Here is a 23,518-nt window from a genome sequence, read left to right as displayed (position 1 = left end):
GCCGTAAAATCATAATCGATCAAGAAGACCAGCGTTTGGTGCACGTGTTATGACTGCACAACCTTGTCTTCACCTAGGTTGATATTGTGGTATTGAATGATTGATTGCCAGACCCCAAGTCGCAGTCCATCCAAGAATGCGTCAAGGGTCGACGTGGAATGACGTAGTGCCAGAGTGGAGCAGAACCCCACTTTCCGCAGATCTCCATCCACGGCGATTGAGGCAGATCAGTCATCAGATATTGATGTCAGGAACTTGAACTTGACGATCAAACACTGCCCAAAAGATTCATGGCGCTTCTGAATGCTTCCAACACCTTGTTATCTGCAGTCTATATCAGTAGATAGTCTCGGCAACATAGAGCTGGAGTGTCCCACGGTGATCCTGCTTCTTGACCAGGCTTTGTTCCGAATTTTGGGCGAGTGCCATGCGTGTTCGTAGTCTATATCGTTAGCACTAGGTTAGATAGGGTGTAGGGGCAACTATACCTCTTGATAGCACGATCGGTCTCTTGCTCATTCGAGACTTGCATATAGAGCATAAATTGCTGTTCACTCGTTAATGAGAGTAAATGAAAACGGTACAAGTGGATTCCAACCTGAAATCGAGCACTGAACTCGGTCATGATTTCTTGTTCCGTATCAAGATGAGGTTTGATCTCCTTTTTGTATCGTGCTTCTAGTTCATTCCAATCTAAAGGCTCGAGGTCCGCTGTGGAATCTCTGTCGTTCAATGACCGCTCGAAATCGTGAAACTCTTGTTCCAGACGCTTTTCGTAGTCCTTGATTTCTTGCGCGAAACTACCATGGATTCGTCCAGAGGTTGAGAGTTCTTTGCCAAATTCCGTTCGAGGAATTCCAGACATTTTTGATGGAGATGGCTTTTGTCCAGAAGCAGTCGTGGTATTCTGAGACCCAAGAATAGTAGGGCTACCTGGCTGAGACCGGGTCAAGTGAAAGCGTGCTGATCTAGGACTTGACTTTGGAGTCTCAACGGGTTTATAGACGTCGTCGTTGGTCCTTTTCCTAGAGATGCTGTCGTGTCGAGTGTGAGATGGGAGAGGTGATGATTCGCCTTCGTTCGCCGTGAAGTCGGCTTTTTGGGGAGTGGGTGTAGGTGACGACTGGATACGTTCCTCGTCATCCATTGTATATGTCCACGTATATGTTTCTTTATGGTGTTGACCTCCTCGCATCAAAATGCAGAGCCAGCTGGTCAATCGATAAAGTTCTCAGTTACTCTCTCCTCAAGTGGCTCCTTCCTTGATTCTTCAAAGCAGAACACGCTAATTACACTAGCGCGAATTCTGGTGTCGCCAGATCACGTGCCTAATAGACCCCTCACCAAAAGCCAGCGCGAAACCTAGAGCCCCAGCAGCGCCTGGACAGGTCACGAGCCTTGCCTATTCGATCCTAACAAACCGGGCGCAAATGGGAGCCTGTCAGCCCTATTGGTGCCCAGAAACCAAACCAATAAGCCTCGTCATGCCCTTGCATCATATCTCGCAGCCTATTCCCATCCATTCATCTACTCCGTACTTCTAAAGACTTGTGCCACCTCGTCCACCATCATCAACACCGAGTCCAACCCTGGCCAATACATCAGAACACAATGTTGTAACACTTGCAACAGCCTCGCACGTGCTTTCCTGCCCGTGCATCTTAACACAATGTTTCACGGTCCACTTCGCCCGCTCCTCGTCCTTTATCGGCAGAAGAAGAAACAGGCCGACTTTGTTTGCAACAACTTACCCCCACCTTGAAGAGCCCGACTCTACAACAAGAAAAACATTGACTTGGAAGAGGTTTTTTGAACGATATGGACGCTGATGGACAAGACGAAAAGTATGTCTTGCTGTGCAAGAAACACTCTGGTCCGGCAGAATCAGAGGTTCTCTGCACCGCCTGTGTTCATGACCTGATCAATCCACTCCGCCTTGAACTCGCTCGAATCCTTCTGGACAAGGAATCTCTGGAGAAGAGGGTCAACCACGTTCTTGAACCTGACCTACACCCTGCAACCGATGATGAGAACAACGAACTTGCCACCGCATACAAAGAGAAGTATCTTGCCAAAGTACAAATGGAACAGGCTATGATTGAGGAAGAGGAGGTTGAGCAGCGCCTTGGAGAAAAAGAACAAGAACTTGATAGCCTGCGTGTCGAATTAGAAAAGCAAAAGGCAGTGTTTGCACAACGCAAGGCTCGTCTCGACCAAGCCAAGCAAGCACAACTTGTGGCTCGACAAGAACAACTCAGCAAAGGTAGACAACAACAGGAGAAAGACAAGGCCAGAAATGACATGTTGCACAATCGAAGTGTCGATGCCAGAGCAGTTCTGTGCCGAGAGACTGCTTCACTGCTTCGGCTGCGACAAGTGAAGAAGAAAAGCAAAGACGGGTCCATCAAAGAGTGCTACGCAATCTCTGGGCTGTGGCTTCCAGATTTGCGGGACATCAATAGTAAGAGATTGACCAAAACTTCGGCATAGACAAGGCTAACTGCGAATCAGATATGCGGTGCACGGAGCTCACTGCGGTTCTCGGACACACTGCTTTTCTGGTGTATTTGTGCTCCTATTTTGCTGGTATTCAACTCCCGTGCGAAATCACGGTGCCTCACAAAGACTACCCTTTGACTACCATTTTCCCGCCGCCACAATCTTGGCTAGGCAAAGAGGTGCCGTTTCCTGGCAGTGTTTCGACCGTGACAAGCACCCCTTCTAGTCCAGCAGAATCACGAAGCGAATCGAGCAATCTTCCACGGCCTCGACCGTTATTTATTGGGTCTGATGATACGAATGAGCACGTGTCTCAGTTCGCCAAGAAAGACCCGAGTGCGTTTGGTTTCTTTGTCGAAGCGATTTCCTGCTTGGCCTACAATATTGCATGGTTCTCACGGAGTCAAGGCTTTCTGCAAGGGACGGAAACATGGGGAGAGGTGTGCAATATCGGTCGGATATTGTACCTAATGTTGATTGCACCTCCGGCTCCAGCGGGAGTGATGGCACCCATGACACAACAAGACGCACGTCTCCGCCGGTCCAAAGGGGGTTCCAGGTCATCCAACCAAGACCCAAGTTCGCTGGTTGTGCCTCGTCTTGGATCAGGATCACACCAGTCGATGCACTCATTGTACTGGACGGAGGCTCAGTCCAACAGCACGCGACAGTGGCGGCTGAGCAAATTCAACATGGTGGCTGACCCCCTCAAACGACATCTCCTGACGGAGATGAACAACGCCGAATGGGAACTGCTGGGGGTTGATGAATGGGATGACGGAGGAGAGAGAATGGATGAGGCGGTATTTGTCAAGACACGCACCCTCGACGGAGCGGCTTACGACGACGCTCGGAGTATCATGACGACTGCAACGCATCTGACGAACGGACTTTTGGGGACTGGCGACGAAGGCAAAGGCAAAGGGAAAAGTGGTTGGACCAAAGTGAAAAGCCGCGAAAAGCCATAAGAATATGTTAAGTAACAGACGTCATGGTTGATGAGCATATAGGAACACATGGTCCAAGGAACACTTGGGCAGGGTCTCGAGGCTGGTTGGCGTTTCAGGTCGCGGTGTGGTCCGTGTTGGACAAACATCCAAGGTTTTGGGAGTTGAAAGATACCCAGATACGACAGAGTTCCGAGAAGACAGTTGGTACAAAGTTAGGATAGAATACTAGTAGCACATCACATCTCACAAGACCAACCCATGCCGTACCACCTGGTATGTAGAGCCACCACATGGCCATCAGTGACAGGACGTCAGAAAATGCTTGAGTTGGGTCAAAGCAGGACGCGCGCGAACGCACAGACTGGCGGCCACATCGTTCAACCTCCTGTGCCTCTCTTTAGTCCGTACATTTGGGGTCTGTGCGTGGATCGAAGGAGGAAAGGTTCTTATAGCCAGGAGGCTGGACCGTTGGCACGTCCGTCCACACCACCACAACCATGTACTCGGTGACTACTTAGGTAGGTAATAGGTATATACTCCGTAGATACCTACACTACTGTAGGTACCTAGGCTCTCGCGTGGTACTTTGCTTCAGAGCCTTGTCAACGATGATATGTACGGAGTGGGTTCTTCTTTTTGATCGACAGTACTACACATATAAGTACAGTACATAAGGTATGGACCTGCATAGTATGCTGTACTGTGTGTAGTGCAGACATGTGCTTTTTTCAGGAGATCTGTTCTTCTTTAGGATCTACAGAAACATCTGCGGTTTGCCCAGATGAGAAAATGGGACTTTTCCAATAAGGATGGAGAATTAAGTACTAGGTAGTAGTTCGTTACTGCAAGCACACTTTGCGACATGGAATGGAATGGATTGGGCACATGATCACTACTTAGAGTCGAGAAGAGTCGAATTCTTGGGAATCGAAATTGCAAATCTGAATATGAGCTCGCTACCTCGACGACGCTACTGTAGAATAAGAAAGTCAGGTACCTACGGAATACGGAGTGAAGATGAGGTAGCTCGAGTTGTACATACCGAACAGAGTAAAACTCACAGGAAGGAACCTGGGTGATCTCTGCATCCAGCCAGCCAGGGAAGGCGCCAGGTAGAAGCAAGACAGGCACGAGTTGGGCAAGGAAGGTACAGAAGAAGGAAGAAGTTCCTGCAAGACATGAATGCAACCTGCAACCTGCAACCTGCAACAGATGGACTCAAACTCTCACTCTCAATTTCCTGTTGTCGATCGGCTTCAGTAGTTTGGACTGGGGGCGTCGAGTTGTGAGGGTGTGACTCGCGAGTCATCATCTAGGTTGTTTACTACTGGATCTTTAGCGTCGACTTGGTCTGGCCAGTTAGTTACGAGTACTGCGTAGTTGATGCTACTCTCCGCATCTAAGAAGAGAAGCGAGATCGTAACGAGATGGCGGCATTCACAGATTTTGGTCAATACGAGTGAGCGTTGCAAGACCTAATCAACATCAACAAGAATTACTGCACTGTGCTTCAGGTCTCGAAACAGGTTAGACTGGGGTTGGTCGGGGGCCCCAAAACAGGAAATGGTCAGTGTTGTAAAGTGCTCTAAGGGAGCTGGTGGAATGGATCTATGCAAGGCTGGTGGCCCCAAAAAGACAAATGCCACCGAGTCATTGGCCTTTGCGTGCGTTTTGGCGTAGCGCCGGTTCACTGACGGTTTGGGTCGCGTGTGGGTTGGATCGGAGAATTTAAGATTAGGGGTTGGGTTGGCATGTTGGTTTGGGTTGGAATGGGAGCGATGGGTGGAGACGAACATGGACAAGTCGGGCTTGAATCTTGACACATGACCCTGACCCTGGTAGAGGATGGGTGGAAAGAGTGGACGGAGTACGATAGGTGTGAATAATCGACGAGATGGCGTCTTTTGGGTTGACTCTCGCCTACAGATGCAAATGATTCATGATGTGGAGGGTGACTCCTCTCGTTGATGTCTTCCAAATAGGGTATGGGTGGCTTGAAAGAGAGTCATCATTTGGAGGGGGGTGATTGGGACCAGTTTAGCGTGGGACATTCTGGAGAGACGGATACTGGAATGATGAGAAATTGATGATGGAAGAATGGATGCAACACAAGAATGAAGGATGGGGATCTGAAGTGATCGCCATCAGTAATAAGAAGAACAACAAGAGAGAGAAATTCAATGATGCAATGATGGAGAACGAGTGCGTGTAGCATTTCCCAGAAAAAGGTACGATCGAGGAGAGATCGATCTGGTCAAGAATCTGAGTCACTTTTGACTTTGTTTCGGAGTGAGAATCTTTTGCCTCTTGCGCCTCTGTCGACTTTCTTGTCTCTCTCACTGTACGTACTGTCGACATTTCTCGGCAATGTACGGAGTAAACAACCACCACTAGTCTCCCAGGAATGGTGAACGGCATTCTGTTCATCCTTGGTAACCAGGCGTGCCAGGGCATGTGTAGCCTTCAACTACCATTCCCATCCACCTATTCCACGACATGCTCCAAGCCTTGACGCGCATTCTTCAGATTGGAATGTCCAGCGGTGGGCTGTCCCAAGAATGTCCTCAGGCCATGACAAGCCTCTGAGGGAGGTCGTCGACGACAATCAGGCCTGGGCATCTCTTAGCGCAATCTTACACGACCTCCTGCCAAGTACCATGATGGGTACCCTGATGGAGAGCTCGCACTCGTGAACACGCCGTCTCACCGCGAATTAAGGGGGCACTGGGGCCACTGGAGGCACTTGGGAGTCGCTACCATGACACCAACTCGGCAGCGCCCGCGACCTGCACCGGCAGCTAGAACCTTTTCTTCAAGGTGGCAGGGTTTGAGGTCAGGGCCAAAGGGCCAAAGAGCCTCTTGGCCCAAATGACCGCCTATGACTCGCGCCCACGGTGCCTACAGTCCCTATCTTCCACTCACACTCACGGCCACCCCAGCCGCCTACACCTTACCACCTCCGTCACCAAAACACACGGATCAGCGCCTAATGCAGGAAATTCCTGCCCGGTGGATTCCACGCCCTGGGCGCCAACTCTTTCAGAGTCTTGAGTCTTCAAGCGGCTGCCATCCCTGTCCATATCTCGTCGTCCGCCTTTCATCCTCTACCAATCATTCTCCTCCCGCTCGACAGCCTCGACCGAGATGTCCTCCCCTTTCAAGGCTTGGGACTTCCGAATACTCGGTCCCCAGCTCTCTTTATCTCCTCCCTCTCCACACTTTCTTCTTGACTTCATCTTACCAACAAACACTCGGGCCTTGGAAGTTGGCGCTCTCGCTGCATTCTGTCCCCCCTCGCTCGTTTCTCCGTCCACTCTTTTGCCCAGCAGAACCCACCCACACGCTGCACACTGACTCCCCTGGAGCCAGCCTTTCCACTCCCTTATACACGCCATCTTCGTCACTTGGTCCGAATCCGTGCTTTTTTTTTCGTTGCCAGCCTTTCACTTTCGCTGCAAACGGCCATCTATTCAAGCCTGTCTTGAATCACTCAAAGGGTCATCTGGTACCCGTCCACTCATTCATACAGCACACTCACCGGCTGGCGTTCGAATCAAAGAGCATTCATTGTTTGTCGTTTCCGGTCGATTCCCTCAATAGTCGACCTCTCCAGCAACCCAGCTCGTCCATTCCTAGTGAACCAGTATTGGACCTCAATCGCCATCTTGATCAATTCCTAAACCATGAAATACGCCTGGGGCGCTGGTGCCCTCCTGGCGACTGCCAGCACAGTCGCCGCCACTGCCGTCTTTGAGGCGGGCAACTGGTATTCCAACCAGGTCAAGGCCATCTCGTACTCAAATTTCGGAACTGCTGGCAGTTATAAAAAGGTCACCACCATGTCGAATGGTGTCTGCAACTTTGATGAGCAGCCATACTCGGGCGGCCTGGCCCCTTTCGACAAAGAGGTCAGTTGTCCTCCATTTGTGCTCCCTTGCCCAGACCACGTCCACTTACATGATCCATTTCCCACAGGTCTCTGTGCATTTCCGAGGGCCCTTGCGACTAAAGCAATTCGCGTCCTACACCCCAGGCTCGGGCTCTGTTAAGCGAACCCTTCATCCCTCGCCGCATGAGCGTCGACATAATCACCAACACATGCATCACCATGCCCACAATGCTCGACGCTCCGAGCCCGAAAATGCCGAGGAGAAACGGGCTGTCGGCGACTGGATCACCGCAACTATCAATGGCGACATCGTTTCGTGGTTGGACGCCGGTGGCCCTGCTGCCACCACTCCCACGGGTGTGTCAAGTCCTGACGTCGGAGTTCCCGCTGAACCGGCACCTACCCTCAACCTCGGATCCGGAACTTGGGCACGGCAAGCATATTACGATGCTGCTTCGGGGGTTGCGGACGGTCTCGTCTTCTTGAACAACATGGGAGGTCAAGGGTCTGGCACTTTTGATTAGTGAGTCCTCTCATGGTCAGGCGGGATTGACATTGATAATGTTGACAATCATATCCAGTACATGGGGCAATTCGCTTGCGTATGCTGGCCCCTTGGCCGAATCTGGTTCCGCCTCGCCTGTTACTCTTGCCGACGCTCTGATCGATGATAACAAGGAGATCATCATTTTCAGCGACAAACCTTGCACCAGTGACTGTGGCGCCGTCAGAGACGGCACCGTTGCTTACCGTGAGAAATGAAGCGTTTCCGTGAAACAATTCACCGCTAACACATGCGCTAGATGGCTTCAACGGCGACTCCAAACTGTTCCTCGTCGAATTCTCCATGCCTCTCTCAGGCAAGACAGGCTTCAACGCTGATATGCCCGCCATCTGGCTGCTCAACGCCGAAATCCCCCGCACCCAGCAGTACGGTGATTGCTCTTGTTGGAAGACTGGCTGTGGAGAACTCGACGTCTTTGAAGTTCTGAACTCGGGCAATCAAAAGGCCATCACCGCCTGGCACGGTGCCAATTCCAAGGGCGAGTCCAGCTGGTTCCAAAGGCCCATCGACAAAACCATGAAGGCCGCCATTCTTCTGGACGGGGGCTCGGGCTCCGCTAACATCGTGGTCCTGCCCGACGAAACCACTTTCGATACCAGTTTCACCGACTCGGTGGTTTCCTCACTCATCAACTCGATAACGGACCCGTTATTGAATATCAAGGTGGCACTGCCATGATTTCAATGACGATGACGAGCCATTTGCCTTTCTACACAAAGGCCATTCTAGCGAAGCAGGTCAGGTCCTGGCACTGACGCTGGGTTCCCGTCTTGCATGATCTGTTGACCCGAGCATTGGGGGGCTTGACATTTGCTGCATTCTGGACATTTGATACCCAGATTTTCTGCCATGTGCATGATTGCATTTGCCTGTGTAAATATAACCAACAAGTTTGATGATCTTAGTTTCTAGATGGTGTTAGATTCCAATCGATGGTTGGATCGAGTTTTTGAGCTGGAATGATGTGATAAATGTCGCCAGAGAAGAGTTTAACCATTTGGCGTGACAAGAATGGATGCTCCGGAGTACACGCTGTCTCCATCCATACTGTCAAGTGTTGGACTCACCCAACGCAGTCTCCCTCCCCCCTTCAAGGATCTTCAGTCATCAGCCTCAATTGTGGTTCAGACAACAGGGTTATCAACCCTATGTTCCATCTTTGACATTCCCTTTTTGATGTACACCATTTGACACTGGCTGGGTTCGTGGCATTGTCACACATGCGCTTAACCCAGCTGCCACGGCTTTAAAGGCAGCGCTGAGAATAGTATTGCCCACACGGTCCTAATATTCTACCTTGACATGACCGCCGGAGCTTACCTCGTGTCCAATGCTAGTTCTCGCATGTGTCACGAGTTCGAGACCAAAAATGCCTATTGACATTTCGAGTATCGGACTTCTACTTGGGTAAATTGATGTCGAGAAGAGTAGAGGGAGGAATGTGCTCCTTCCTAAAGTCCATACTTGGTGTGCCTCGCTCCTTCCCTGTTTTAGGTTGATTAAGAAAAACTTCTCGCTCTTCTTCATCGTCTGCGCCATCTGCCATCTTCTCTTGTCACATATCGCCAGTCAGTCAATACACTGTTGAAAGATCACTTCTCGAGTCGATATCAAGTGAGTATGTCCACCAGAAGTACCTTGTTAGCAAATGCAACCACACGGATGAATGGAGATGTTTTTTCAGGCCGAAACTTGTCTCCGTTCTCACAAGCCATTGATCAACATCAGGAGCACAGAATAGTACGCGCACCGCATTGTACCCTCTTCCACGTTTCAACAATGCTGCAACTGTGGTCACCCACCATTGGCCAGCTCCACCTCCGCAAAGTCGTCCCCGCATGAGTTGTGTCACTTCGGGTACGAGTATCAGACGACACGTCGATGTCGATGACTCTCTCTCACCAAGTCAGTCCCTCCTGATCGCCGACAGAGTTGTACTCCCACTCTCCATACAAGGAATATGCGACGTCCCCCCACAAAACGTAAATTGCGGAACATACTTAGTGTGGTATACGTCCACACGGGCTCTGCCTCGATATGGCATCATGCCGGCGGCAAAGGATAATCATTGCCCCAACCCCTCCCACTTGACCGGAAACCGTCAAGAGACCGACCAGATCCCCGCTCCAAGTTGTTGCGTCAGGTCTATGCACACTGCTGGTACAGTCCTTATAGGGAAACAAGAGTGGTGGCCGTGTCTTGGTCGTCGAAGCATATCCGGCATCTGAGTGCCGTTTGCTTGATTTTGACAGTTTGCCCACTCCCACTGCAACACTGTTCATGGGCATTCCCTTCTCGTTCTTCCAGAAGACGTTTCATTCGCTGCAATGCCACACGGCATATGTGTGTGAGATGAAAATGAGTTCTTCACCTTTGTTGCGCAATGGAAGGTAATCCTACTCTACACCGCAGCAGGGACAAATCTTGCTTCCTCCGGATTTGTATCCACGCCCACATACTCTCCACAACCGTGTCCGTGTGGTCAATGGAGCAACCCTGGTGTTGGGCTAGCAAGATATAAATCACAACCTCGCCGTCAGCAAACTTTCTAATCTCCTTCCTCCTGTCCTGTAGTTCTCCCTTCAAGGCCTTTGAGCTTCAACTATCGTCGTCAACACCATCCCGATCCCTCCGGGCGAGGGAAAGCCGCGGGCATATAACTGAATATCGTGTGCTTGACACTATGCTCGGTGAGGCAATGGAGCTCTTCGACTGAGCTCATGAGTGATATAAGCCGGTATGGATCGTAGTAGCAACTGGTCCGACCGATCCATCGGACCTGGACCCGCCTTGTCCGTATCCGAGGCGGTCGGCGGTCAGCGGACGGAAGAAAAGGTCTCACGGTGGAGGGGCCGAGGGCCAATAAGTGAGTATAGGACGGCCGTTCTTCAAGCAGGGTCGGTCTGTAGCAAGTATCAAGTATCAAATATCAGATACCAGATATCGGTTGGGGGCCAAAAGCTTGTCATCTCCGCAAGCGCAAGGGAAGGAGCGGAGGTGGGTTGGGGTTGTTGGTTGCAGCATAGCGCCTTCCCCAGATCCATAACTTGAAACTATGTAAGCCGGCAAGAACGCTCGAGTCTGGCCACTGGTTGTGCCTTCCTTCTTTGATTCGGCCCAGACCATAATCCCAAGGCGGCCAAACTTTTCATCATCTTTCTCCTTCATCCATTCTCCAACAATATTCTCATTCAACACCAATCTTCTTCTCTTCTCCACAATCCCAATTCATCATTGACGCGGGCCAATGTCTCGCACGGCCAGAGACTGCACATGGCCGCCAATATGGGGATGAAGCGAGCCACTCGTCGACGGACCCCAGCATCCGCGCCCTGTCCTCAATGTGGCCGGATTTTCGCTAGGAACGACAGCTTAATAAGACACCTCAAGACCCACAGCAGCAATGCTGATCAACGTCCCTACCATCGCATCATCAACGACAAGTTCCGAGCTTGTAATCATTGCAGACGCTCCAAAATCCGCTGCACCGGTGCCCAACCCTGCGCTCGATGTGAGCAACTCGGTCGTGAATGTCGCTATAATCATCAGAAACCAGATTCAGACGCTGGATCCGAACCTCCTACAACTCCCCCTATGCTCCAACCAGAGCAGATTCCACGCTCCCCCAGTTTGCCTCGAGAGGCCTCATCGCCAGCAATAGCTTCCGACGAGCACGTATCCAAAGTTCCCACCACTTCAATACTGTCCTCTCCAAAGAACGCCCGCATCATCCTCCACCCCTCTGATCTGACCATCCATGATCATAATACATCCGTCTTTACCCTCACCAAAGACTTTATCGTGCCAGAATCCACCTATGTCTCACCTACCTTTCACGTTCTTGATCCATATTCTTATCGACTTCCCTCCATTGCAGATTCCCGAGAGCCCCCGACCCCGAGCACCCAGCCGTTGGCTCATTGCAAATATGTCGTTCTGCAAGCCTTGGCCCCTTTTCTCGACGCCGACTTTGGCTCTGGGCTTGCCTGTGACCTTTTGGATACTTATTTTTCCAGTGCCTACTCGACCCGCATGCATCCGACTTGTCATCATATCCACAACTTTATCCTTCGCAAAGATGATATTCTTGACCCGGTTCGCCCACGGAAGACTCACCCGGCTCTCCTGGCGAGCATGCTCTTTGTCGCATCTCTGAGCGATAAGGCCTTGGGACTATTTAGTGGTCCAGAGGAGAGAGACCGGGTCTGCAAGTACCTCAGTCTGACCACATATCGCCTCCTGAATCCGGCCAGGTATGAATCATTACTGAGCCAGGAAGACCTTGGCCTTCCCCCGACCTATGGCTCTACAGCAGGCTGGACCAACGAAGACATTCGAAGAGCTCTAGAACCCCACCAGGAACCTGAATCCTTTACGCTGAGTGGCATGGATTATGTCATTGCCTTGATCCACGTATCCTCGGTCATTAGCGGGAGCGAGAAAAAGGCTGCAAGCATACGCTGGTAAGGCCCTCACCCATCATCCCTTTTGACAATTCCACTCACACAGTCCCAGGTGGAATGTCGCCTTTAACCTCGCTCGAGACCTTAAGCTCAACGAGGAGGTGGAGTGTCGCCCTACCAACTCGGATTTGACCGACTACCAGACGACGTACAATTGCCAATGTACCGCCATGGTCGATTTCGGCCAGGACGTCATGACCGAAGTACAGCGAGAAGAGCGGAGACGCACTTGGTGGCTCTTGTTCCTCATGGATCGTCATCTCGCCTTGTGCTACAATCGTTCTCTCGCGTTGCTGGAAGCAGAGTGTAAAGGATTATTGTTACCTATGGACGACATCGCATGGCAGTCCAACCAGCAGCCACACAGCCACGGCGTTCGGGCAGATGGCCCGAGGTGTATGCTTCTGCCCATGGGAGTGGGACGGGCTCATGGACCCCCGATCACCTACTCTGGACCTGGCTTATTTGAATGGTTCTTGCCTTTGATGGTCACGACGGGACATCTCCTCGACTACAACCGGGCCAAGAACAACCCGGTGCTTGCAGGATCGTCCATGTGGAGCTCACAGGAGCGTCGAATAACACGACAAATCGATCTATTCCAGGAGAGTATGGATCAACAGCTGGCATCCTTCCGAAACCCATTGGACGACAGTAGTTTGGAAAAGGACCCCTCGTGGTCACCGTCGCCCGCAGTTCTGACGGATGACTCGGAAGCCTCACATTTTGCCCGAACGGTGAATGGGTATGCAAGCCACGTCGTTTCGGTGCTCCGGATCCTGATGGGAAGTAAATGGGATCCCATCAGCCTGTTTGAGGATGCAGATTTCTGGACGTCATCGCCCAGCTTCAAAGACTCGATGTCTCACACAATGGCGGCGGCGGAATTTGTTAAGAAAATCATCTCGGAAGATCCGGACATCAGCTTCATGCCCTACTTTTTTGGAATTCAACTATTGCATGGTAGTCTGCTTCTGTTGCTGGTGGCCTACCGCCTACAAGGAGATTCCGGCACGGCGATCCTGGATGCGTGTGAGGCAGTCATTCGGGCGACCGAGGCTTGTTTCGTGACCCTTCCAACGGGTTATCAGCGGCAGTTTCGCAATGTCATGAGAGCTGCAATTGGACTCGCCAAAGGACGACGGAGTGTTGACACAGAGAAGCAGTTGGCATTTGTCCTGGCTCGATACAGATGGTCGAGGAATGGAGCTGGACTTGCACGATGATGATATTAATGGCTTGATATGTGGAAATGATTGAAAAGTTATGTCATGAATTTCTAGAATTCATGACCAGCTCTTAAATTTTGCAACGCGTGACTATTCTAGCAGTGGATCCGACTGAATATACAGCTCGACCGCTCTCATTAGGTGACATTTCAGCTGATTGACTTGTAGTGGTGCTTGAACGCCCACCACGACGTCGACGACGACGGCAGAAGACTGCCTTGTACTTATTTCTAGGATTCTGGACCTCAGCTCGACGCCACAAGTTTCATCTGTATACGCTAATTTCGGCCACGTTGACAGTCATTGGCGGTGCTGAGAATAAGCGGCACAGACAGCGGCAGGGATGCTACGGTAGCTCCAAGTAAAAGTAGCAGTAGAAAAGAAATTCTTCCAGGCAGGACAAATTTGCAGGATAAGCCAAAGGACAGCCCAAGGAACCTACACATACATAGACTTGGACTTGTAGAGGTCTATCTCCTTTTGATGGGTGTAAGTACCACGTCCCAAACCTGGCATGCGAATACGAGCTCCCAGCCATCTTCCATCTTTTGTGCCCAAGACTTCGAACACGATCAAGATTCGAAAATCAATTCTTATTTATCAGATATGCCATAACGCTCAGATTCAGTGCGCGATTTTGTGCGTGATTCTGTGCGCAGGTCTGTGTGTCCCACCAATACTGGTCTCTGTCTATACAGAACCCACCTCTCGCCGAACATGAACAATATCAGACCCTGTTATAAATTCCATATCGAGATATGCGCATAACACCTTTGTGTGATACCCAAAATGTCTTCTCTAGCCAAAAAGTCCATGAACTTCATGAGAGACGTGTATGCATTAGCCAACGAGCATACCAACGGTGCTTTACCCTCGACATCGTCTTCCAAACCCTCATCCAACTATAGACCAAGTTCCAGTCTATCGTCGCAATTCAGCCACCATCTCAATTACGATCGTCCATCCAACAGACCATCTACTTCATACTCGCCTCGTCTTAGTCCGTCTCCACAATTACAACCACAATATGGTCAACATCAGCCAGTTCATCAACCTCACGGGTCTTGGTCTAGCTCTCCGGACATGACTCCATCTCCTGGATCTTGGTCACAGACTCCTCCTATCCAAGGCTCGACTTATCAGAATCAGTCTCCCGTAGTATATCCCAACCAGGGACCACCGCTGAATTACCAGAGCCCACCATTACCTTTGCCCTCACCTGTAATATCGCCATCTCCATACAATCCCCACGTCCAATCACCCGGGAATCAGTCTCATTACTTCCAACCTCAGCCAGCCCTATCGTTCCAGGCTTATTCTCCAGCCCCAACTACTCATCAGAACCCTCAGATCTATGGCTATCCAAATACTGGTCCTGGTCAGCCTGGATCGTTTACAGCGTTACCACCTTCCCCTATGTTGACTCCCAGTCCCAGCAGCCCACTCCCAGCTCACTCTCTTCCACAAATGAACCAAGCGACGAACATCACAGCCCCAACTACCTGGTCCCCGACCCCTGCAGCAATGGAACTTCCTGGCTCATACCCAAAACCTCCTCCCCTCCCTCGACGAAACAAAATCCACCAACCACCCTCCACTACATCCGATCACGCCCAGACCAGTTCTCACCTCTCTTCTGGTCAGCAAAGTCTAGTCGAACTCCCCACATTACATGTTTCGGGTCCAGATGCGACATCAGTATATTATGAGATGCCAGCTGACTGTGTGAAACCCCCTTCACCATCACCATCACCGTCTCACGACCCAGAATCATTGCTACCAATGGAACATCCTAAACCATCTACACAGGATTCTCGTCACGGATCTAACCACTCCATCACAACCCTAGACGATATCCATGCTTTAGACGGAAAGGCATACGCTACGGATTTTGTTCCGAATTCTACATGGAAATGAGCCTTGTCTGTGTGCTCTCGAATAATGTATATATCTACAATTCCAATGGAGCTAAGACCCACGCCAACCGGGCATATACCCATTTAACAGCATGCGTCACAAAACCATCTAAGAAAGTACTGATACAACCAAGTCTCAATGCTGTGGCGCTCGGTAGAAGTGTCGAACCTGACGACTCTTGGAAGGACGCGTTATCTGATTGGGCCACGTAAGCAAGACGTTCTGGCACTATGTAGTGGTGTAGTTGCCCAGGATTCAGCACCCACCAGAAATATCTGCTTTGAACGGTCTTCATCCAACCATCTGGGTGATTGTCATCCCATCTCACCCAAAGCACTGAATTTCAGCCCACAATGGACCACTTACCTATTCCAGATCATTGCAAGAGGCTTCAAATGGAAGTCCCACACCGAAATATAGTGTCTTATGACCGACAAGGCTTCGCCGAGTTTCCGCAGCGTTTAGGTCACACTGCGACAGGGATTATTACAATGCTTGAAGACAAAGACAAGATCTCAATGGCGGAAAGCATTCTACAAGAGTGGTTCTATTTTGGCACCTTACATCTTCTCTCTGAGGTATCCCAGGTTCCAATTGACCTAGACCGCTTCATCAAGATTGAGGAGAATGGCAAGCGTACAGTGGTCTCGTGTCATTGGCCTGAGTATTTTGCCGCAATATCCGCGAAAGAGACACCTTTCACTCAAGAACAACACGAAGAGCTAGAGCAAGGGCTGAATTACATTGCTGGTGGGCTCGGCGCCGCTGTCAAACGTTTCGACAGTTGGTACAACTACCTCACTCCATCAATCATGTTCTCAATCTTTATCCTTGTCGAGACCATATACGACACACTCAGATTGCTCTCAGGACGCGAAACGCATGTCAAAGTTGCTTTTATGTCGCCCTCCCCCGGACTCTATTTGGAGAAAAAGATGCAAAACAACGGTTGGTGTTTGGCTTCGATTCAAGGTGTTCTACATGGAAATACCTCTGTCGCATATTTCGCAAGCTTACTCCCAGCCTACTACGGTGACAAACAGCATCTGGAATGCACAGAGAATAAGTGTTTCAAAGTACACAAACAAGTCGGCGACGTGACTTGCCAGCACGCGAAATCGGAATGCCCAGGAAGCGACGAATGCCATGAAGTGGTCGTTGACCAGTCGGAACTCATAGAAATACTCGACCAGGGATCTTTTCCAGCTGTCACACTGCATCAGGTCGATGGGAAGATACAAGTCAACGTTGTCAACGCCGCGACACATGATTATGTTGCCATCAGCCATGTATGGTGAGTCTCGTTCTCTCGAGAGTAAACACTCACTGCAGAGTCGCGAAGACTGACCAAAGCCAAAGGGCCCACGGCCTCGGTAACCCACACGCAAATTCCATGCCTGGCTGTCAGATCAGCCGCCTATCTAGTTTGGTGGACAAAGTCAGCCCTGGACATGATACCGCACTTTGGATCGATACTTTATGTGTTCCCGTTCATAGCAAGCGACATCGAAAGCTGTCTATTTCAAGGCTTCGGACGACATACAAGCAAGCCGCGAAAGTGCTAATCCTGGACCGTCAACTCCTTCAAGTTCAATCAACAAATGTATCCGAAGCAGTGTGTCAAGCGTTATGTTCCGACTGGATGAGCCGGTTATGGACCTTACAAGAAGGCCTGCTACCGGATTTTGATAGTCTCTACATTCAATATCAAGACCGCCCAGTATTGGTCAGGTCGCTCTGCAGCGATGGGTTCCCGAAGCCGACGCCAGATATAGTTGAGAGCAGGCTACGTGACTTTCTTTCCTCTATGTTTCTGGACCGCGGCGAATTTCGAAATTCGCAGGACAAAGAGAATTTGAGCGGCCACCAAGATTCGAGAATGCTCACAATAGTGCGAAATCTCCAACGCCGCAGAACCACCAAAGCAGAGGACGAACCGGTATGTATTGCAACCTTGATGAACATTGACCTGGAGAAGTTCGAGGGAATGCCTTCCATGGAAGACATATATCGACATCTCTATCGGCTGCCCCGAAATCTGATCTATGTGAGTGGCCCAAGGCTGAAGACTCCTGGCTTTCGTTGGGCACCATCAACCTTCCTCGAGCAGCCAATTACCGGATTCAAGGTGCCCAGCAACACACTCAGTACATTGGGTTTAGCAACAGGAGATGGGTTCGACTTCATGGCCCTTTCCGTCAGCCTCTTGGACCCTATTGCTATCCAGAAGGGCAATTCAGCTTATATCATCGAGCTTCCGGGTGGCCAAAAGGATGTCTTTTTCCTCCCTGACTTCCAATCTGTCCCTGATCTGCAGGAGGTGTCGATCCAAAAACCAGCGATTGTCATGGGTGATCAGGTTGGCTTCTCCCAGGTTGCGGTCCTCGTAGAAGTCACGGATGATAGCCGGTATGGACGATCGATGCGCGGAAGCTACCGGCTTGCTGGATATATAGTGCAAATGAACCTTACGAGTCCCGCACATTTCCGAGGCACACGTTTTGAGACGGTCAAGGGACAATTTCCAGTGGAGATGAACTGGTACGTGGATTAGGCATGTCGGAATTTGATGCTGGACTTTTTTTATATTTCAAGATGGCACTGCCATATTGCTCTCTATCACTTTGTGAGAAATGTCACAGCAGCCAGACTGAGAGCATCGAGTGTAATTTCAATTCTCTTGCCACTTCAATGGATATCCGAGGAGCATTGCCAAACATGTGGTCAGCCATCCACATCTTTGAAGCTCTTCTTGTTCATTTGACAACAGTTGGTTGTGTTCCTGTACTAGAGTGGCTGAAAGGCGCCGTTAAGTCGAAGGCAGAGTGTAGTTCGATCGGAAAGCCTGTTCCTCGTGAGTCTCACCGCTTGACGCTGGTCACAATTGCATTCCTGTATGGACTAAGGGGCGTCACGTGACCGGTTAGGTATACCACCTCTGCCAGAGAGCATATTCTGTATACAGGTCAGAGTAAGTTCTCCTTGGTCCACCATGACGCCTCTACAGTTGAAATCGTAGATGGCCTGAAACATTCCCCGACTTTACCATGTCAATAGCCGACCGTTGTTCCCCGCATTAATGGGAGTAAGTGAGAGGCAATAACTGGGGAAGTGATAGACATTATGATGACATCTCATTCGATGATCGAACAAGCTCTCCAAGAGTGACCCAAGCAATGATGCCAATACGACGCGGAACCTATCCCCTGTTCCTTGTCGATGCCACTCGATGCCACTCTTAAACCCCCACGTCATCGAACCCCAACATCTGGATATCGGCCTGGTCAGCGGGATGCTCTCCTTCGGACAAGGACGCAGTGGTCGATCAAGGGTGTTTTCCCTACTTACAGTACAAGAAGAAGAGATGTCTTGCAGATCTCAGTTCCATTTGCTATCTCCCCTCTCAAACCCTCCCTTTTCTTCTCGTTGGTCTCCTGGTGCTTGCTTCACTCGTGTGATCGATAGCCAATTCTTTGCCATATCTGGGCGTTTGACACTAGCATTCCAATCCCATATTGCTCTCAGACGACAACCATGACCGACCAGAACGACGACAAAGGTATTTCCACTGCCCACGACGAATCCAATAGTCTAGACTTGCCGACTACTGGCCAAAAGTTTCGATTCTCGGCCAAATCAAAACGTCAAGATGGAGATGTCGCACTCAGGCTCTTTGCCAACCCTGAAGACCTACACGAAGCAATTGATCCCGAGGAGGAGGCAAAACTAATTCGAAAGATCGATTTGATCATTCTCCCTCTCATCGCTGTCAATTATGCTTTCTTTTACATTGGTCTGTGATAACTCATTCAAAAGTGTTGTCCTCTTACTGACGCCAAAGATAGACAAAACTACACTCTCGTATGCCGCCATCTTTGGCATCAGAGAAGATTTAAATCTCCATGGAACACAGTACAACTGGTTAAGTAGTGAGTGATCAAGGATCAACAAGACTTTAGTCTTCTTGCTCATCTGTCTCAAGGTTTGTTCTATTTCGGTTTCCTGGCATGGGCTTTCCCCACCAACTTTCTCATGCAGCGACTACCTCTGGGGAAATATGTGGGATTCAAGTAAGTGGTTTACCCAACAATGTTTCAACAATACTCCTTGTTCGTGCCCTGACATCAAACGTCTAGCATCTTTCTTTGGGGCTTCTTCCTCATGTTACAAGCTGCGTGCAACAGCTTTGCCACTTTAGGTGTGCTCAGAGCTCTGGCTGGCGCTGCAGAAGCATGTTCTGATCCATCGGTATGTGCCAGATACTCTCGAGACTGTATTTGAAGATAATCTTACTGATCGCTCTACCTTTTAGTTCATGCTTATCACTCAAATGGTTGGCCCCTCCCCTCTGTCTATCTCCAACATTATAGCTGACAGGATATAGTGGTATACTCGTCGAGAACAACCCCTTCGCATTGGACTATGGTACACGGCAAATGGACTGGGCATCGCACTCGGAGGACTACTTGGTTACGCCATTGGCCATATCAAAGGAGCCCTCGCCTCGTGGAGATATGAGTTCATCATCATTGGTGCTTTGTGTTGTGTCTGGGGAATTGTCATTGGCATTTTCATGCCCGACTCGCCAGTTACAGCCAAGTTCCTTAATGATCGAGAGAAGAGGATCGCCATTCAGAGACTGCGTGGCAATCAGACGGGTGTTGAGAACAAACACTTGAAGGTAGGTCGAAGGAAAAGCAACTCGACGTTTTTTGTTTTTTCTTCACTGTGTTCGCTGACATCGGTTTACCAGGGATACCAAGTTCGAGAAGCTTTTATGGATATCAAACTATATCTCTTTTTCCTACTGGGAACAGTGTGCAACATGCCAAACGGCGGGATTTCAAACTTTGGAACCCTCATCATCAAAGGTAAGTACATACATGCATACCAAGTCCTTCTACAAACGAGCAGACTGCATAGAAAGTCACACCTTGATCGACCAAAGTCACTCACATCAACATTGCCAGGCTTCGGCTTCTCCACCCTCGTCACCACATTGATGCAGATCCCATATGGAGTTCTGATCATTGTCTCGATTCTCAGCTGCGTGTACCTTAACGATCGATTCCCCAACAATAACCGATGTCTGTTCGTCCTGATCTTCTTGATCCCCAACATAGCTGGCGCCTTTGGACTTCGATTTGTTCCTCTTGACCAAAGGGCCGGCCGCTATATCTGCTACCTGTTGACCGGACCATATAATGCAGCGTTTGTGCTCATTCTATCACTCCAAATCGCCAATACTGCCGGTCATACTAAGAAGGTTGTAACGAATGCTGTTTTGTTCTTGGGATACTGTACTGGTAATATTGCAGGTATGTTTTCTGGAGACCTTTTTGATTTTGATCTTTGACTGGCGCAATTGGATTGAGTTTATTGATGAAGACTAACCTGTGTCCCTCGAATAGGCCCGTTCTTTTACAAAACTGACCAGGCTCCGACTTATGAGCTGGGGATTTGGAGTATGATCGTAAGGTGAGTATTGACATTTCTCTCTAAGACAAACCAAAAATTGGTGGTGTAGACTGAATGAAAGACGGACTTTGCTGACTTTCATGGTTCTTCCAGTCATCTCATTGAGGTCGTCATCATCATCACATTTTGGATCCTCATGAAAGCCGAAAACGCCCGGAGAGACAAGATCCAGTCTGGTGAAGAAGGCGGCCTTGAGGGTCGAGATCTCGGTGCCACGGCTTTTGGTGACTTGACGGATCGAGAGAATATGAACTTTAGGTATATTTACTAAGTCTTGTAAGGAGGGTTTTCCTTGTATCAGAACCCCCGTAATTTGGTGGTCAGCATAGGTCATTACCTCGAGAGTGAGGAAATAGGTAGCTCTATCACAATCAAGTGATTTCGACTGAGGACGTGTGCCAATTCTTGACGATCGCATTATACATTCATACTACCACCCACTCCATTCCTAAAGAATTCCCAGATATTCACTTATACGTAAGTACCTCCGCGGTGAATTTGACCTTAACCTATGTAGATTTTGCCCATATCCGAACCCCACGATTCCAGGTTCGCTCACCCACACTTCCCCACAATATCCCGCCCGAGGGACAAGACCGTTATTTTCACGGTTAAGTAAAGTCCACTGGGTAAGTGATGGCGCTATGGGTGGAGAAAAGATAAACTCAACCACCTAACTACGACGTTTCCCCTCCTTTACACCCATACTGTCCGTAGGTGCCATGCTTCAATTGACCGACCTACTCCGGCTATACCAAGCCGAGGCAGTTGATTTCCAGCACCTCTGGTAGACATTGATCACCTTGCTTGCCCTTGCTTGTCTACTTGCGTCACCTGAACCTTACTGCCTTGTCTATTCCTGTTGCTTGAAGATCCTGGATTTAGGACTATAGTGGATGCCAGAGGTTCTCTCCAAGCCTGACTGGATATTTCGTTCCGATCGCTTGCCGAACCGATTCTGTGTATACCAGTATCTGAAAAGGTACCCTGAACATAAATAGACACAAGGTCTGAATCGTTGTTCAGACTGTGTGCTACACGATATTCTTTGGATTTCGTGTCTCTGTGTGGCACTTTGCTTATCACATACCTCGATCAGCTAGGTATCGACGACACCGTTTCTCGACGTAACTAGAATACCCTCACTGGGCCGCGGAGACCTCAAACCCACCAACAACACATCTTCATCCATTGAAGTCTCTGTCCATCTTCCATCTCCAGGATGAGTCGACAACGGGGACGAGTGAACGTCGGGGTATGCGGCGGCGGGATCGGAGGGCTAACAGCTGCCATCGCTCTGGCTCGAGGAGGCTCACAGGTGACGGTCCTTGAAGCCGCTCCAGAGCTAGGTGAAATCGGGGCAGGCATCCAGATGACACCGAACGTGGCACGGCTTCTCGTCCGTTATGGCGTCAGCGAGATCATTGGCGACGACCTCGTGCAGTGCGACCGCATCAACATGCGCGGACCCGACGGTTCCATCGTCGGTTTCTCCGACTTCAAATCCATCGTCAAGAACTTCGGGTTTCCCTGGTGGGTGGTGCGACGAGACCAGCTCCTGGCCGGCCTCGCCGAAGGCGCTCGAAGACACGGCGTCAATTTGGTCACCGGTGCCCGTGTGCACAGCATCGAGTCGTCATCGTCTGCAACGGGACCATGGGGACCCAAAGTTACGGTCAAGACAGAAAAGGGACAGTCCTTTGAATTTGACTTCCTCGTCGGCGCCGATGGTCTCAGGTCAACGATTCGAACCCGTCTGTTCCCCGCCGTCAAACCCACAGCCTTGACCATGAATGCCGCGTATCGCGCCGTCATTCCATACGACGAAGTATTTGCCAAAATCCCCGAAGCCCGAGAATTGCTAGGCAATAACATCGACGTATGGATGGCCCCTGGCAGTTATCTGATCTCGTATCCCATGACGGCCGGACGCGACTTCAATATGGTTCTGTCGCACCATACGCGTGATGGCCATGTCGTGGTTGATGCCGAAGACGCTAGGATCGATGAGCTCCGCGACTCCTTTTCCGGATATGAACCTACCGTTCGTAAGATTGTCGCTCTCATCAATGAATCCAAGCGCTGGCCGTTGTTGCAGACCGGGCCAATGACAAGTTGGACCAATTCCGACAAGAACATCGTTCTTATGGGCGATGCTGCTCACAGCATGGTCAACCATATGGCTCAGGGCGCCGCTACTAGCATGGAAGACGGTGCTTTCTTGGGGAAAGTCATCGCCGAAGTTGGAAGAGGTATTCTTTCACTCATCGAGGCGGTGAATATCTATGAAAAGACGAGAATGGTTAGAGCTTGGACGAAACAGCAGGCTTCTTTTACCAACGGTAAGTCTCGGCCCTCCAAAAACAATGAGACTGGACAAGTCACACGTACATGTACATGTATCTAACCATATTCACAGGCGAAATCGCATTCCTTTCTGGATCCGATCTTCAAGCTCGGGATACCGCGTCACGCGTTGAAGCCGCCGGACCGCATCTAAACCCCGTACATCCCGTCCCTCCACCGCC

General features: G+C 50.1%; 5 protein-coding genes across 5 annotated transcripts; 4 read left to right on the top strand and 1 right to left on the bottom strand.

Annotated features, from left to right (window-relative positions):
• Nucleotides 1-336: 336 nt before the first annotated feature.
• On the bottom strand, nucleotides 337-1,147 carry PV10_07303 (uncharacterized protein; the record flags this gene model as incomplete). Its single annotated transcript, XM_016372191.1, has 2 exons — nucleotides 337-442; nucleotides 489-1,147. The coding sequence occupies 2 exons, from the start codon at nucleotides 1,145-1,147 to the stop codon at nucleotides 337-339; spliced, it is 765 nt and encodes a 254-aa protein (XP_016221523.1).
• A 383-nt stretch (nucleotides 1,148-1,530) lies between these two features.
• PV10_07302 (uncharacterized protein) lies at nucleotides 1,531-3,694 on the top strand. Its single transcript, XM_016372190.1, has 2 exons — nucleotides 1,531-2,461; nucleotides 2,512-3,694. The coding sequence occupies exons 1-2, from the start codon at nucleotides 1,819-1,821 to the stop codon at nucleotides 3,465-3,467; spliced, it is 1,599 nt and encodes a 532-aa protein (XP_016221522.1). The 5' UTR covers nucleotides 1,531-1,818; the 3' UTR covers nucleotides 3,468-3,694.
• A 2,763-nt stretch (nucleotides 3,695-6,457) lies between these two features.
• Nucleotides 6,458-8,872, top strand: PV10_07301 (uncharacterized protein). Its single transcript, XM_016372189.1, has 4 exons — nucleotides 6,458-7,357; nucleotides 7,425-7,861; nucleotides 7,920-8,089; nucleotides 8,142-8,872. The coding sequence occupies exons 1-4, from the start codon at nucleotides 7,133-7,135 to the stop codon at nucleotides 8,579-8,581; spliced, it is 1,272 nt and encodes a 423-aa protein (XP_016221521.1). The 5' UTR covers nucleotides 6,458-7,132; the 3' UTR covers nucleotides 8,582-8,872.
• A 2,316-nt stretch (nucleotides 8,873-11,188) lies between these two features.
• PV10_07300 (uncharacterized protein) lies at nucleotides 11,189-13,592 on the top strand (the record flags this gene model as incomplete). The annotated part of the gene is made up of 2 exons (XM_016372188.1): nucleotides 11,189-12,366; nucleotides 12,419-13,592. The coding sequence occupies 2 exons, from the start codon at nucleotides 11,189-11,191 to the stop codon at nucleotides 13,590-13,592; spliced, it is 2,352 nt and encodes a 783-aa protein (XP_016221520.1).
• A 792-nt stretch (nucleotides 13,593-14,384) lies between these two features.
• On the top strand, nucleotides 14,385-15,512 carry PV10_07299 (uncharacterized protein; the record flags this gene model as incomplete). Its single annotated transcript, XM_016372187.1, has 1 exon — nucleotides 14,385-15,512. The coding sequence occupies one exon, from the start codon at nucleotides 14,385-14,387 to the stop codon at nucleotides 15,510-15,512; it is 1,128 nt and encodes a 375-aa protein (XP_016221519.1).
• Between the last annotated feature and the right edge of the window lie 8,006 nt (nucleotides 15,513-23,518).

The sequence above is a fragment of the Exophiala mesophila genome (genome assembly GCF_000836275.1).
Source record: "Exophiala mesophila strain CBS 40295 unplaced genomic scaffold supercont1.5, whole genome shotgun sequence".
Lineage (NCBI taxonomy): Eukaryota > Fungi > Ascomycota > Eurotiomycetes > Chaetothyriales > Herpotrichiellaceae > Exophiala > Exophiala mesophila.
The sequence above is the reverse complement of the archived record's forward strand: the minus strand, read 5'-3'. Positions and strand labels throughout refer to the sequence as shown.

Coding starts and splice junctions, on each gene's coding strand:
- PV10_07302 (XM_016372190.1), top strand. CDS start 1,819: ATGGACGCTGATGGACAAGACGAAAAGTATGTCTTGCTGTGCAAGAAA. Junction 2,462..2,511: donor AGATTTGCGGGACATCAATA/GTAAGAGATTGA, acceptor ACTGCGAATCAG/ATATGCGGTGCACGGAGCTC.
- PV10_07301 (XM_016372189.1), top strand. CDS start 7,133: ATGAAATACGCCTGGGGCGCTGGTGCCCTCCTGGCGACTGCCAGCACA. Junction 7,358..7,424: donor TGGCCCCTTTCGACAAAGAG/GTCAGTTGTCCT, acceptor CATTTCCCACAG/GTCTCTGTGCATTTCCGAGG. Junction 8,090..8,141: donor AGACGGCACCGTTGCTTACC/GTGAGAAATGAA, acceptor CACATGCGCTAG/ATGGCTTCAACGGCGACTCC.